At 38.9% G+C, this 15,032-nt stretch overlaps 1 protein-coding gene across 1 annotated transcript in view; it reads right to left on the bottom strand.

Moving 5' to 3' along the window:
- ATP6V0D2 (ATPase H+ transporting V0 subunit d2) overlaps window positions 1-8,716 on the bottom strand; it is a 42,539-nt gene extending 33,823 nt beyond the window's left edge. The window contains exon 1 of the mRNA XM_021688209.1: window positions 8,372-8,716. Within this exon, the coding sequence (XP_021543884.1) occupies window positions 8,372-8,501 (130 nt within the window). The 5' untranslated portion in view covers window positions 8,502-8,716. The remainder of the gene's footprint in view (window positions 1-8,371) is intronic.
- Between the last annotated feature and the right edge of the window lie 6,316 nt (window positions 8,717-15,032).

Here is a 15,032-nt window from a genome sequence, read left to right as displayed (position 1 = left end):
CCTTGAGCCATCCCCTGCCTTTTCCCCACTCTCTGCCGGCGCCGAACTTAAGAAGTTATCTGACTTTTCTGAACTCAGTTTCTTCACCTATAAAATGGATATAGAATTCATGCCTTCGGGTTGTTGTGGGGATTAAACAAGAGGACGTAAGTGAAGAGCCAGCATATAGGTGCTACTCCATAATATTACCTTTTTTCTCCTCACTTGTACCCACTTACTTCAGCGATAATTTGATTCAGTTGGCTAAAGACTTCGGTACTTATTCTTTACATCAGAATATTCTCAAGCTAATATGTTGGCGTCGGCCATCAGATCTTAAAATTACTCAGATTTTAATTCTATGCCAGTATCTATAAAACTTCTCCCTCCATTTTTGCTAATTTATTGCCACTCCTACGGTGATAAAGTTCCAAGTCCTTTTTGGTGCTTTCTTAGTCCAAATCCCTTGCACTGTTCTTTAATGTCCTCTCTGGTTTCCACTCCGCGTGCCCCTGGTTTAGAATGGCCACCTGACATCAAGATTACTGCTGTGAGCTCTTAAATTGATTCTCCCAAGCTCATTTCTCCTCATGCACTCCCTGCCTCAGATTCAATCTTTCCAAAGAATTATTTTGAGTTTGTAATGACCTTATAAGAATCTTGGAGTCACTGACAGTTGTAGGCAGATTAAAAAAGACTTTCCTAATATTTGTAATGTTTTACCACTGACAGAATGGCTGAAACTGAGGCCCAGAGAAATAACATGTTCATGTTTTCTATGCTTGCGAGTATTTGACTGAAGATTCAGATATGCCTCTTGTCCTCATTCATTTTCCTAAAGCTCCACAATCAGATCTCCAAGGTCCTTCAAGATTTTTCCCAGCCTAAATTCCGGCCTTATCTCCAGGTATTCTAGTATTGCAGCCAAACTGGTTTACTCCTCACCAAAAGCTTTTATTTAAATAGAGGAATCTGTAGTCCATTAATTTTCCCTCCTGGCCCAGAACGCCCAGCCATCGCAACACTGCTTACTCGCATCTCATTGGCATTTTCCTAGCCTAGAGGCCTGCAGATCTGCTTCACTTTTGAATATATTTGTGATCTATAGGTTTAAATTGTTCTTGTATTTTAAAATTTTGATTGTTTTTACTTATTTATGATATCCTCTCAACTAGAGAGCTGTTTAGGGAGTGCATAATATCTTACTGTTTATCATATTTTCTACATCACCTAATACAATTTTTATCGCATAGGTGATCTTCAGATATTAGTAGATTTAATTTCTGATTAAAACCTAGGACCTCGGGGCACCTGGGTGGCTCAGGTTATGATCCCAGGGTCCTGGGATCGAGTCCAGCACCAGGCTCCCTGCTCAGAAGGGAGTCTGCTTCTCCCTCTCCCTCTGCCGCTCCCCCCTGCTTGTGCTTGCTCTCACTCTTTCTCTCTCAAATAAATAAATAAAATCTTAAAAACAACAACAACAAAACACATAGGACCATATAGCACTTCATTACATAATTCCATGCATGTTACCAGGATTGAAACTCCTCATTTTGGTTCTTATTCAAACAAACAGGTGCTCTCTGAAGAACACAATCAGCTACATAGAACCATATACAAAACGCCATTAATCATAACCACGAGATGGGAAGAATTATTTCAGGAATTCAGAAGTCTAGCAAAAGAGGGAAAACTAGTTCTTGTATACACACTGTCGTTCAGGGAGGTGCTTATGATTTCCCAGGAATTCTTACTTAACAGTTTACAAAACATTTTCAGATATTTCTGATGCTCCTGATAACTGGGAGTTAGGCCAGGGAGATATTATCTAAGTATCAGATAAGAAGGCACCATGTTAAAAGGTAAGCAGTCTGGCTTAATATCCTAGAGCGAGAGTAGAAGTGCTAGGACTTGAACCCAAACATGCACACTTTTCTAATGTGAATTTTCAGATTCTTTCTATGTGTAAAGCATAGCCTTAGGCTAGAGGAACTAGGACAGTAAAGTATATCATCTCTGCCCCCTTTTTAAAAGTGGGCATTTCTTTTTAAAATTCAGCTTTATTGAAGTACAACTGACAAATAAAACTGTAAGATATTTAAAGTGTACATCTGATATACATATACATTGTAGAAGTATCCCCCCACCGACCTGACACCTCAGTGGACTCACATATTGATACCTTCTGCCCTTAAGCTTAAAATATAGGAGAAGATAGACTAATTTATTCATTTATGAGTTAAGCCCTTAACTGTTAATTCAGGGGGGTAGATAGTCGGGAGAGACAAATGTCCGCTCCCCGGCGTGATGCATCGATGCAAATGTCACAGAATTAGGTCCATCACAAGGTACAATAGAGTACGAAGTTAAGGCTTGTCCATTGTACCCCAACATGGCTGCAGTAGGAAAGGATTTACAGAGGAAGTAACTCGAGTGGAGAATTGAGAGAGGAATGAGTGCTCTCCAGGCAAACAGGATAGAGAATGGAATTTGTGACTGAAAGGAAAAACTTTACAAAAGGTAGAAGGGTTCTGAGGAAATGCTCGCAAGGTAGAGGTCAGCAAGACTGCTCCAGCCTTTTGAACCAAGGGTGAAGTTGATCCCACCTGATGAAAGCCGCTGACGTATTTTTGAAATAGCAAAGTGAAATGCATTGGATATGCATTTTTAATACAAGGTGGAAAAAGTGCTATAATTAGAGGTGTAAGTAGCATTTAAGGGAGCATGAAGAAAGCCCTTTGAATTAAGTCTTCCTTCTATATATATATTTTTTTTCATTTAAAAATAGATAGTAGGTATAAATATAGGTAAAAAGTGAAAGGTTGCCTTAACTTGTCATCCACCACCACCACCCACTCACTCCTAGATGCAGGTAACTACTATTTTTAGTTTCTGTTGGATCCTTTCAGTTTCCTTGTATCTAGACCATCATATAGAAAATATATTTTTAAATTTATCTGTCTTTTTACTAAAGAGCACTATGCCACACATAGATCTTCCCATTGCTTTCCTCCCTTAATAGATCTCGGTGATCTTTCCATATCAGTCCTCTAAGGGGGTGCCCTCATGCCTTTTTTTTTTTTAAATAGCTGCAGAATATTCTGTTATGTGAGTGTTACATAATTTGTTTAGTCAGTTCCCTGCAGATGGACATTTGATTTGCTTCCATCTTTTGCTATTCTAACCAATGCTATATGGAGTCCCAGGCCAAGTGTATATGCATTTGGAATTTTGATAGGTACTGCCCAATTGCCCCCGTTAAGAGTTCTTATTTTTCAATATTTTTATTCTCCAGAGTGGGAGCCCTTTTAGGGCAGGGACTATATCTTATTTAGCTTTACTTCCTCAACTCTAGCCAGAAATGCTTAATATGTTGTTGTTAAATTAATTCCTACTAGAAAGGAAGGAAGGTCATATCCCCTAAAAGGGACATAATTGCTAGTAAGATAGGATCAGATTCCCTCATTCCCTTTTTAAAAAGTACGGCAGAGAGGACAAAGGAAAGGGTTCAATCCACAGAGCCAGTGGACACTTCTCACCATATATTTTAGAAAAGATCAGGTACTAAATTCTAGGGCTCTAAAGTGTTAATTTTACTACCTTGTCTTTTTTGAAGAGGAAAGAATATTTACAACAGTCTTATTTGTAATTTAAAAAATTCTAATGAAAATAGTCGTGTTGCCATCAAAAGAAATGGAGAAAACTTAAATGCATGTTATTAAGTGAGAGAAGCCAATCTGAAAAGGCTGCATACTGTATAATTCTAACTATATCATGTTCCGGAAAAGGCAAAACTATGAGACAGCAAAAAAGACTGGTGACTCCCAGAAGTGGGGTTGGGGGGAGAGGAATGAACAGGTGCAACAGAGGATTTTTAGGGCAGTGAAAATACTTTGTATGATACCATAATGATGGATACATGTCATTATTTATTTGTCCAAACCCATATAACACCAAGAGTGAACCATAATGTAAACTATGGACCTCGGGTATTATGATGCATCGGTGTAGGTTCATCGATTGTAACAAGTGGTACCATAGGCTGTGGTGGGGAAAGCTCACAATGGTGAGGCTGTGTGTTTGTGGAGGCAAGGGGTATATGGGAAACCTCTGTACTTTCTCCTCAATTTTGCTGTTAACTTAAAAGCTGCTCTAAAAAAAAAAAATCTTAATTTTAAAAAAGTGTTAATTCTTTAAAAAGAACATGTCGTGTCCCTTTAGCATTATTATTTTGCTGCAAAGTCACTTTTGAAGGTTTTAAAGTTTCCATGTGGTTCAGCCTTCCAGCACTACGAGGGGGAGGGGCCATGTGAACCAGCTTCGCTCTTTTGTCTCTGGGAAGGACTGAGTCACGGAGTGTCTAGCAACTGATTCAGGTCACTGTGAGTCAGGGGCAGACCTTGGGACAGATGAGTATTTCTGATCACACTGGCACAATTCTACACGCAGTTAAGCACAAGTATGCATTCTAGGACTTTTCAAAGTTTTTCTACACAATCTTCATTTTCTCTTCTAAATTTATCTGAAACCTTATGTGTTCTTTCTAAGTAATTCTAAAATAATTTGTTGGTATCAGAACACTTTTGAAGTCTAGAGAACTTGAAAAGACTAAAGGCAACTTTAATCTTTGCCGAGTTAGCTTTTCTTTTGCAGAAAGTGTCTGTGTCAACACAGAATACCACAGTGACAGTTTTACCTACTCTTCTTCATCCATTATTGGGACAGTGCACATTTTGTACCAATGTAAACAGAAATCCCAAAGTCCTTAACATCTATCCCAATAAATGACCTTGATTTCGTCTCTTCAACTCTTTTTTTTTTTAAGATTTTATTTTTAAGTGATCTCTGCATCCAACATGGGCCTCAAATTTACAATCCCAAGATCAAGAGTCACATGCTGTACTGACTTAGCCAGCCTGGCGCCCCTCTTCTCAACTCTTAATCCACCTCAGAAGGTGGCTGGGTTTCTCTCAGTGCATCTGTAGGTGCAACAGTTGTATTGTTTTTCAGAAGTTATTTCCCAACGTCCTATGGAATAATCAGATAGGGCAGACCTTATTATTTTCTGTATCAAAATGGAGCTGGGGTGCCTGGGTCGCTCAGTCGGTTAAACGTCTGTCTTGGGCTCACATCGTGATCCCGGGGGGTCCTGGGATCGAGCCCAGCACTGGGCTCCCTGCTCCGCGGGGAGTCTGCTTCTCCCTCTCCCTCTGCCTGCCCTCTCTCTCTCTCTCTCTCTCTCTCTCTCTGGCAAATAAATAAATAAAATCTTAAAAAAAAAATGGAGCTGGCATCAACATGGACAATAAACATTTATCTTTAGTTCATGCTCAGGAGGCACGGACATTTTAGAGGGAAAAGAGATGCGGATATGCCTACTACACTCCCTGACTAGAGCGTCAGCTTAGACACAGCCAGGCTAAGCCTCAATATTCTTTTTTTTTTTTTTAGATTTATTTATTTATTTGAGAAAGTGAGAATAAGAGAGAGAGAACACATGAGAAGCGGAAGGGTCAGAGGGAGAAGCAGACTCTCCGCCGAGCAGGGAGCCCGATGCGGGACTCGATCTCCGGACTCCATGATCATGACCTGAGCCAAAGGCAGTTGTTTAACCAACTGAGCCACCCAGCCTCGGTATTCTTAACTGTTACCAGCAGATAGGAAATCCTTCTTTAGATTTCTTTTCTCAGAGGCCATTATAACCTGCACACTTGATATTCCTGGGAGTCTCCAAACAGATTGGCACACAGATTCAAACATAGCTGTGAAATGAATGGTTGAAAAAAAACTAATATTAGGAGGAAAGAAAGATAAAAGCTGAGGTGCAAGGACAATAAAGCAATGGTGTAGGTGCCAGGGTTTCTTAAGAGGGTGCAGGGATGGCTTTGGGTGGCCCATGACCCGATTATCACATGGAAAAATTCTGTATGAATGCACCTGTGTGTATTTTTCTAAGAAGATTCTTTCTTCAGGTCTTCAAAAGGGTCTGAAACCCTTTTTTCTCTCCCAAATTGAAGCTGAGGGTGGTTTCTCTTTGAATTCTTTAGTGAGCTGGCTAAACCTGATTTCGTATCACATTTTAGGCATTTTATGTATATTGTTTGTGTTAAAATTTGCATTCCTTAGCTCATTTAATAGCTTGGCTGGGGGGCGTCTAGCTGGCTCAGTTGGAGGAGCACGGATTCTTGACCTCAGGGTTGTGAGTTCGAGCCCCACATTGGGTGTAGATATTACTTAAATAAATAAACGTAAAAAAAATTAAAAAAATAAAAGCTTGACTGAGAACTATATACAAATTCATTCAAGTTGCTTCTTAAAAACACTCATTCTTCCCTGCGTTCGTTCACTTTCTCTACTTCAATTTAAGCACATTTTCTCTTTTTATTCAAGTATAGTTGACATGCATTATATTAGTTTCAGGTATATGACACAGTGATTCAACAACTATATGCCTTATGAAATGCTCACCACGGTAAGTGTAGTTACCGTCTATCACTCTACAAAGTTATCACAATATTTATGCAGATTTTCTGTACATGATTAACATTCTCCAGTCACCAAACTCCTCACTTAATATGCTGACGTGATTTAGGATTTGGGATTATATTGTGATTATTTGTAGATCACAGAATTATTTCTCATCTGAAAGATTTTTCTAGCTGTCTCCATTACTAAGGAAAGGAGAGCGTCTATCTCAAATTGAACAGCTCCTCCTTAACTCTGGCTTTAACTGGTCAGAACCACAAACAAGTGACCCAGGACACTCAGCCTCAGCGAAGTCACCTTCAGATTTTTTGTTTTTGCTTTCAACACCTTTTCTAGCAGTTTTGATCCTTATTGCTTCCCTGTTTTTTCTACAATAATCTTGTGGTTTTAAAGCATCTTACTATTGATATAGGTTGATTTTATAAGTACATTTCAGAATGAACTAGTGTAGCTGTTTTTATAATAAAAATCCTGTATTATAGATGTGAAATCTTCAGTAAAGTTTTGAAAATATTGTAGCTTAAAGATGATTTCCAGAGTAAAGGGAGAAATGGGGAGGTATAAGTCAATGGGTACAAAGTTTTAGAAACACAAGATAAATAATTCCTAGAGATCTACTGTACAGCAGACAGAAAGTAGTTAACACACACACTCACACGCACACATACACGCAAATAGTAATAGAGGGCAGGAAGAAACTTTTGGAGGTAATGGATAGATTTATGGCATCGATTATGCTGATGATTTCATGGAGGCATACTTACCTCTAATCTCATCAGGTTGTATACATTAAATATATACAGTTTTTTGTATGTCAATCATACCTCAATAAAGTGCTTTAAAAAAAGATATTTTCTATTTACATAGTGCTCCATGGTTTCTAACGTATCTCTCAGGTATTACTTCGTTCTCCAAACAAAGCAGGCAAAGCAGGCATTATACCATTGCATTTTACAAGTGAGGACTCTGAGGCTCAGAGGCGGTGAGCCTTAGGCCACCTACCTAGACCTGGCAGAGGGCAAAGTCAGTACTTTTGAATCCAGGGCTGGCCTCACCACCCATCCATCTCTTGACTTTTTTCTTAAGCTTCAGTTAAAGATAAACCTCAAACAAATCTCATATCAATATATACTGAGAAACTGGGTATAGAATAAAATTCTCTAGATCAAGTTTCTTGGCATTTGGCGGGGGGAATTCTCCCTGAGGAGTTTGATGAAGTCCTTCTGCAAATATTATTTATAAATATGTAGAATGAAAATACATAGGATTACAAAGTAAACAAAACATGTTCAAATATAGTTATCAAGATGTTTTAAGATGTGTAACACTGCGGGGTGCCTGGGTGGCTCAGTGGTTTGAGAGTCCCACTCTATTTCGGATCAGGTTGGTGAGATCAAGCTCCACCCAGAGTCTGCTTAAGAGTCTCTCCCTCTCCCTCTCCCCCTTTCTCTTGCACACGTGCTCTCTCTCAAAAAAAAATTTAAAAATAAAAAGTGTAACTCTGTACACTTTATTAATACACTTCTTTTTAAGACATTAAGTACCAAGATTAAAGAATAAGTGCAATACCTAGTATAATTATGAAATCATGAAAATATACATGATATTTCAAAGTATCTGCAAGAATTGTATAGGGACATGAAAATACCGAATTTTTATTGGTAACAAAGTACTAACCACTGTAATTTGTTGCCTACATTCATAATAAAAGGAAATGCTAAAATTGAAAAGGAAGATGTAATATTTTTTCCTCATTCAAGTTCATGGACCCCTGAAGTCTGGACTCTGGGAATAAGAACCTGTTCTTGACTCTCAGGCCATGGGAACACGGTCCCTTCTCCATGCTTCCAATGAGCAGCATCATTTCCTTGTTCCCTTTTTAAATGGTGAGAAGAGCAGCACGTACCTTCCAGGGTCTCGCACTGGACCAGGTTGAGGTAGTCCTGCTGGGTCAGGAGGCTGGCCTTGCACCCTCGCACCAGGCCTTCCAGGTAGCCATGGTCCACGTTAAAGTAGAACTCGGCGCCCTCAAGCATGGGGAAAGAGATCACAGCCAATTTGGGCTGAAGCAGCTCTGGATCCTAGTGGGCTCCTGATGATTTGCTCTAGTCTGGAAAAAAGTACTAGCAGTTATCAGGAAGAAACCTATCAGCTGATAGTCAGGGTTTTCATGACTAGTTTCCTCTGGTTTCTGTGGCTTTCATCAGCATGCTCAGCCCTGTTTTCACAGCAACAGTGAATCAGCGAGATAAGCCAAGTAAACCCGGACGCAAACCGCCACCGGGAGAGGGAGAGTGGGAGAGAGGGAGGGTCAGGCCTCTGCTCTGTCCCTCCCAGGGCAACTAGCCCCCTCCCAGCTTTGCCGTTGCAAGTCCTGAAACACTTGGTTTTGTGAACATTCCTCCCTCCATCTGAGCTTCTGAGCTTTCTGTTGTGAATTGCATTTGTCCTAAATTTCTTGAGGACTGTTAATATGAGAAAAGGGAGGGCTTTTTTTTTTTTTAAATTATGTTTTGTAAATAGATCAGTTGGGAACAGGCAATTCGAAGAATCCTGAGAAGCTAATTCAGCAATGCAGTTGTTTGTAAAACAAATGTTTAGTAATGTCTTAACATTGCAAAGGCTAATAGCTGTTTACCCCCCACCCCTCCACTCCCCCTGCTCCCTGCCCCCAGCCCCAAATCTGGGAGCAGAGCCCAGAAAGCAATCCTGGAGGCAAACATTCTATAATAAGCTACTACCTTTACAAAATTGGACCCTTTATAAGGCACTTTTTATTTTCTTTTTCCCATTTAAATCTCACAATCACTGGAACATATATCTGGGCAGATAGTATTATTACCCAAGTCACAGATAAGAAACCAGATCTCAGAGTTTGAGAGAGCTCAAACTGCACGTAATACAGTATGTACTTAATTAAGCCAGGACTTACTGAATTTAATGCTCCAAAAAGGAGTGCTTGTTCTCTCCTATACTTATCTCAAAAATTGTGTCAAATATCCTGAACAGTATATATATATATAATATTTCACTTTCATATATATGATGTCAAATTCTTAATTGAATTTGAAGTGCCAGAAATTCTCCAGTCTCTGTCTCAGTATTTTCAAACTGGGAGAAGCTAGATAAGATTAAATCACAAGAAATTCTGCTTTAGTTGTTGAAAATCGCAGAGAGCCAGACTTGGTCTAGCACAGTGTCCAGCATTTTGAAAGCATTTAATAAACAGTAGAGGTTCTTTTGATTACATCATCATTATCCACCAAATTCCCTGAGTATGTTTTAGGTTGAATCATATGAACTTATAACTTTTGTAGATCAAAAAATGGTTGCCTATCAGTAATTTTATACATTTCAATTTAATACAAACTTACAATTAAATAAATTAGAAAACAAATTCATCATTCCCTAATCATTTTAGCATATTACTATTATTTATGCATTTGAGGTTATGTCTACTGTATATATATGATAGATATTCTGCATAATGGCTTGTTACCATGCATCCCTCTTCAAGTAAGGGTTTAATGATATCATTATTGTAAATTTGAAGTTGACCATGGTGGAAGTGTTTAGAACGGGGAAATAGGCAAATGGTAAAAATCAGGGCTTGATTTATTATTGGTTGTTTGTCCAGACTTGAGAACATGTTAATAATCCCTCTAGCCATTACACTGTGAATTGCAAATTTTGGAGAAATAGTCTCTTAGTATTCAAAAACCCTTATCTGATTTAGCAAAGATAGCATTCACATAATAAGGAACAAGTGAAGTTCTGATATATGTCTTTATTGTTTCAATTTCATTCTACTCTTTAGCGTAAATAAAAATATCAACCATCACTCAGGGGTGCCTGGGTGGCTCAGTCGTTAAGCGTCTGCCTTCAGCTCAGGTCATGATCTCAGGGTCCTGGGATCCAGCCCCAGAGCCCCACATCGGGCTCCCTGCTCAGCGGGAAGCCTGCTTCTCCCTTTCCTTCTGCCTCTTCCCTCTGCTTGTGCTCTTTTTCCCTTTTTCTCAAATAAATAAATAAAATCTTAAAAAAATATATCAACCATCATTCATCTTGGAACCACATTTATTTGTTGGTTGAAATAAAGTTTGGCTACAGATACTGGAGTTGAACAAAGATCAATGAAAGCAGTCTGTGAAAATTGATGGACCATATGGAATTTACAATATGGAGTATTATTTTATTGTTATTTGTAAATTGTGTGGTCATATCTTTTGTAATAGTAAAATTTATAATAAACATATACAAACATATTTTGGGGGGAGAACCAGTTGTTAAACACAATACAACACACAATCCTCACCGTTTTGCCCAGAGCTAGCCTTGCATGTCAACATGCTCAAAAAAAATTTTGTGTATGTGTGTGTGCAAAAAGACATTTTATTTTTTTTATTTTTATTTTTTTATTAAAGATTTATTTATTTATTTGAGAGAGCGAGAATGAGAGAGAGTACATGAGAGTGGGGAGGGTCAGAGTGAGAAGCAGGCTCCTCGCTGAGCAGGGAGCCCGATGTGGGACTTAACCAACTGAGCCACCCAGGCGCCCCAAAAAGACATTTTAATTTGCCATCCTTTACATTTATATGCAGAGCCAAGTTCCAATGTTTCTTTAAAATGATAGATCAGGGGCTTCTGGCTGGCTCAGTCTGTAGAGCATGTGACTCTTGATCTCAGGGTCATGAGTTTGAGCCCCATGTTGGGTGTAGAGGTTACTTAAAAAATTTTTCTTAAAAGACTACAAAATAATAAAAAAATGATAGATACCAACTTCCTCTGTGATTACAAAATTCATGAATGAGGCAGGCCAAATACTTCTCTTCACATAATCCTTTAAACTTGGCACAAACAAAAATGTCTCATTCCTGCTAAAGGTACTTATCAGAGATGAGATCCAACTCCTGAGAGATGAGAGGAAACCCAGTGCAGTGACATGCATCTGGAGCTTCTTTATAAATGTGTCCCCATGGTGCAAACAAAAGAAAAATGTTCGTTTCAGTGTTTAAACTACCAACGACGTTTAGGAGAGCAGCTTGCACTATGGCAGAGTATGGGTTTAAGTTACTTCCCCTCTAAGCACCAGAGTTTCCACGTGTAAAATGAGGATAATAATACTTACCTCGATGCGGAGAAAGGGGAACCCTCCTACACTGTTGGTGGGAATGCAAGCTGGTGCAGCCACTCTGGAAAGCAGTATGGAGGTTCCTCAAAAAGTTGAAAATAAAGCTACCCTACGACCCTGCAACTGCATTACTGGTTATTTACCCCAAAGATACAAATGTAGGGATCTGAAGGGGTATGTGCACCCCAATGTTTATAGCAGCAATGTCCACAATAGCCAAACTATGGAAAGGGTCCAGATGCCCATCAACAGATGGGTGGATAAAGAAGATGTAGTATATATATATACACAATGGAATATTATGCAGCCATCAAAAAACTGAAATCTTGCCATTTGCAATGACGTGGATGGAACTAGAAGGTATTACGCTAAACGAAATAAATCAATCAGAGAAAGATAATTATCATATGATCTCACTGATATGAGGAATTTGAGAAACAAGACAGAGGATCATAGGGGAAGTATGGCATCCTCTTTCCACCCCAAGGTGCATCCTACCCAACACTCTGCCTCTAAAGACAGTCCCAGAGACTGTTCAAAAGTGGCGTGGCTGTCCACCTTGAGAACTACCTCAGAGCTTAGCAAGGCCTTGGCCTGCCTTAGTCCACTACATCAAAACATCCAGGGATGCCTGGGTGGCTCAGTCGGTTAAGTATCTGCGTTGGGCTCAGGTCATGATCCCAGGGTCCTGGGATCAGGTCTCCATCAGGCTTTTCCTAAAGCTATATGTACTAGTTGTTGGTTTAGATTTTAAAGCATTACATGTCCCAGAATATAATCTATAACTGCCATGTAAGCATCATCCAGCTTCACTAATAATCCACTGAGAGCCAATTTTGATTTAGCTATACCAGGTATCAGAAGCTTTTCTGCATAGGGCAAGATAGCAAACATTTGAGGCATCGTGGGCCATACTGTTTCTATCGCAACTACCCAACTCTGCCATTGTTGCAGGAAAGCAGCCATAGACCACACATAAATAAATGAGCATGACTGTGTTCTAATAAACTTCATTTTCAAAAACAGGTGGTGGGCTGGATTTGGCCTCTGGGCCATAGTTTGCCACTGCCTGATCTATAACCTTGCCCACTTACTCCTCACCCTGAATTATTTTCAAGTAAACCCAATATATCATATTACTTTATGCCCAAATTTCAGTATCTCTAAAAGATAAGGACCCTTTTATAATAAAATTATAATTCTATCATAATACTAAAGTGATTTATTAATATTAAATATCCAATGTTCAAATTGTCTCAGCATTTTTTTTTTTTTACATTTGCTTTGTTTGAAGGAGGAGACGTTACAATTGGTTTATATGTCTCTTAACTTTCTTCTAGGTATACTTTCCCTTCCGCTAGTGCTATTTTTTAAGAAACTGAGTCACATGTTCTATAGAGGTTTCCACAGTTTGGAATTTGCTGATTGCCCCTGAGGTGTCATTTAACTTGTTGCTCTGTCTCCTGTAATTCCTATAAATTGGTAGTTAGATCTGGAAGCTAGATCACCCTTACGTAGGATTGTTTTGGAAGAACACTTCACAGTGGTATTGAGTATTTCCATGAGGATACATGTAACATCTGTCTCTCCCTGCTTTTTTTTTCTTTTTAAAGATTTTTTTCTTATTTTTAAGTAATCTCTGGAGTTGGATGCTTAGCAGACTGAGTCACCCAGGTGCCCCTAACTTATAGTTCTTATATAGAAAGGCAGGATAAATGCTTCAGTAACTACTACTTATCCCTTTTCCAAATAATGAATTTGTTCCCTAGCATCCTCCAAAAGTGACCAATAAGAGTTTTATTTTTATAAAAAATAGTGTTTTTAATTTATGGATTTAAACCTAGCCAGCATGTTCTTCTGCTATAACTCTGGTAGTCTTTGACAGCTTCCTTGCTTTCTGTAATGACAGGACGTTCCATGCTCATTTTGTACAGTTTCTGCCCAGACCTGGAATCAGCTATTTCTCCCAAAGCTCTGGTTTAACACGGCGTTCAGAAAAAAGGCAAAGTCTCTGCAGCGTCGTGGGCGATGCAGCAGGTGGCGATGGCCCCGCGCTGCTCACTGGAAGCTAAGGTCAGTAACCAGGGGTGGCGGATTTCTCAGAGCACATGTGCTCAGTAGAGGCAGTGTTTTTGTAGATGGGTTTGCTATTACCTTTCCTTAACATTCCCCTGCACTTCCGCTGTTCTAATTGGAACTTGTCAAAACAAAGCAAACCTCTCAGGTCAGCCCAAGAAAAACATTATCCTGAAAAAAAAATGCCTTTTAAAGCCACATGAACTGAACTCCTGTGTATGTTCTTCAAGAACCTCGACTTGATTAACGTGGATCACGGCGAGAAAAAACGGAAAGCATGTAACTGAATTCTGAACTCGGCACAGGAACGTTGCAGGCAGACCAACGTGGCTCCCTTGACGTTGATTCGGAACAGCTCTCGTGTTACCAGCCGCGGTCCGCTTCTGGCTTCACTTAACTCTTGTGAACAGGAGAATTTGCGAACTGTCATCAGAATCATTGACTTTTCCCGGCTACTTTATGTTTGAGGTTAGAAGTGGAATTATCCACACTTTGTTGATTTTGGATTACTCAAAGTTTTAAGGGTATTTTAATATTTTCTTCTTCCTGAAAAGAAAACTACAAGTATTTCAGGTGTTGGCTGGCTATGAAACCTGTTCGGTCAGTGATTTGCAATGTGCTGTCTGCCCTAATGATTCACTTTTTGTACTTTAACAAAAGAGTATTTTTGCTTTCATATATTAATTAAACCTGGACCGAATACAGTACATGCCTTCCTTCATAATCTCATGTTCCTCAGTGGCCCTATTACATTTATTGCAAAATCTGCTCTATGGCAAAAATTTTTAATCTGGTTAGAAAAGAACAAAAATCAATCGTCACTCATAATATCCAGATACAATATTTACATAGGTATGACTATGCAAAGTTAAAAAGTTCAGAATCTTGGAATGGCTATTTGTTTCCAAAGCTTAAGGACATTAATTAGTACTTTAATCCAAATTCCATATTCTGAATAATTACTCGAGAAAGATGATAATTTCCTCTTACATTTTATATTTTGTTCTTTTTGTTTTCTTTTCTGCTCACCAAAGCAATGCATACTTTCTGCAAAACTTCAACCATTACAGAAATACATGAGATGAAATTGCCTCTAATACCCCTCTGAAGAGATAACCACTAATAACAGTTTGGATCGACATTGGAAAATGTTATTTAAGCTCCAAACTATTTGCCACTGTGGTGCCAGACTTAAATTTTCAAGGAGAAGGTCATTTTGGTTTTGAACCACAAGAGGTCACCATAACATTATAGTAAGCCTCTTTTCATTTGCTTTGCCTTACCTATAAATCTTTTCATTTGAAGAATGTCACGTCAAAGTTTAAACAAGTGACTTCCAGTTGTTTATGTTAAAAGATTT

Source organism: Neomonachus schauinslandi, chromosome 4 (assembly GCF_002201575.2).
Source record: "Neomonachus schauinslandi chromosome 4, ASM220157v2, whole genome shotgun sequence".
Lineage (NCBI taxonomy): Eukaryota > Metazoa > Chordata > Mammalia > Carnivora > Phocidae > Neomonachus > Neomonachus schauinslandi.
The sequence above is the reverse complement of the archived record's forward strand: the minus strand, read 5'-3'. Positions and strand labels throughout refer to the sequence as shown.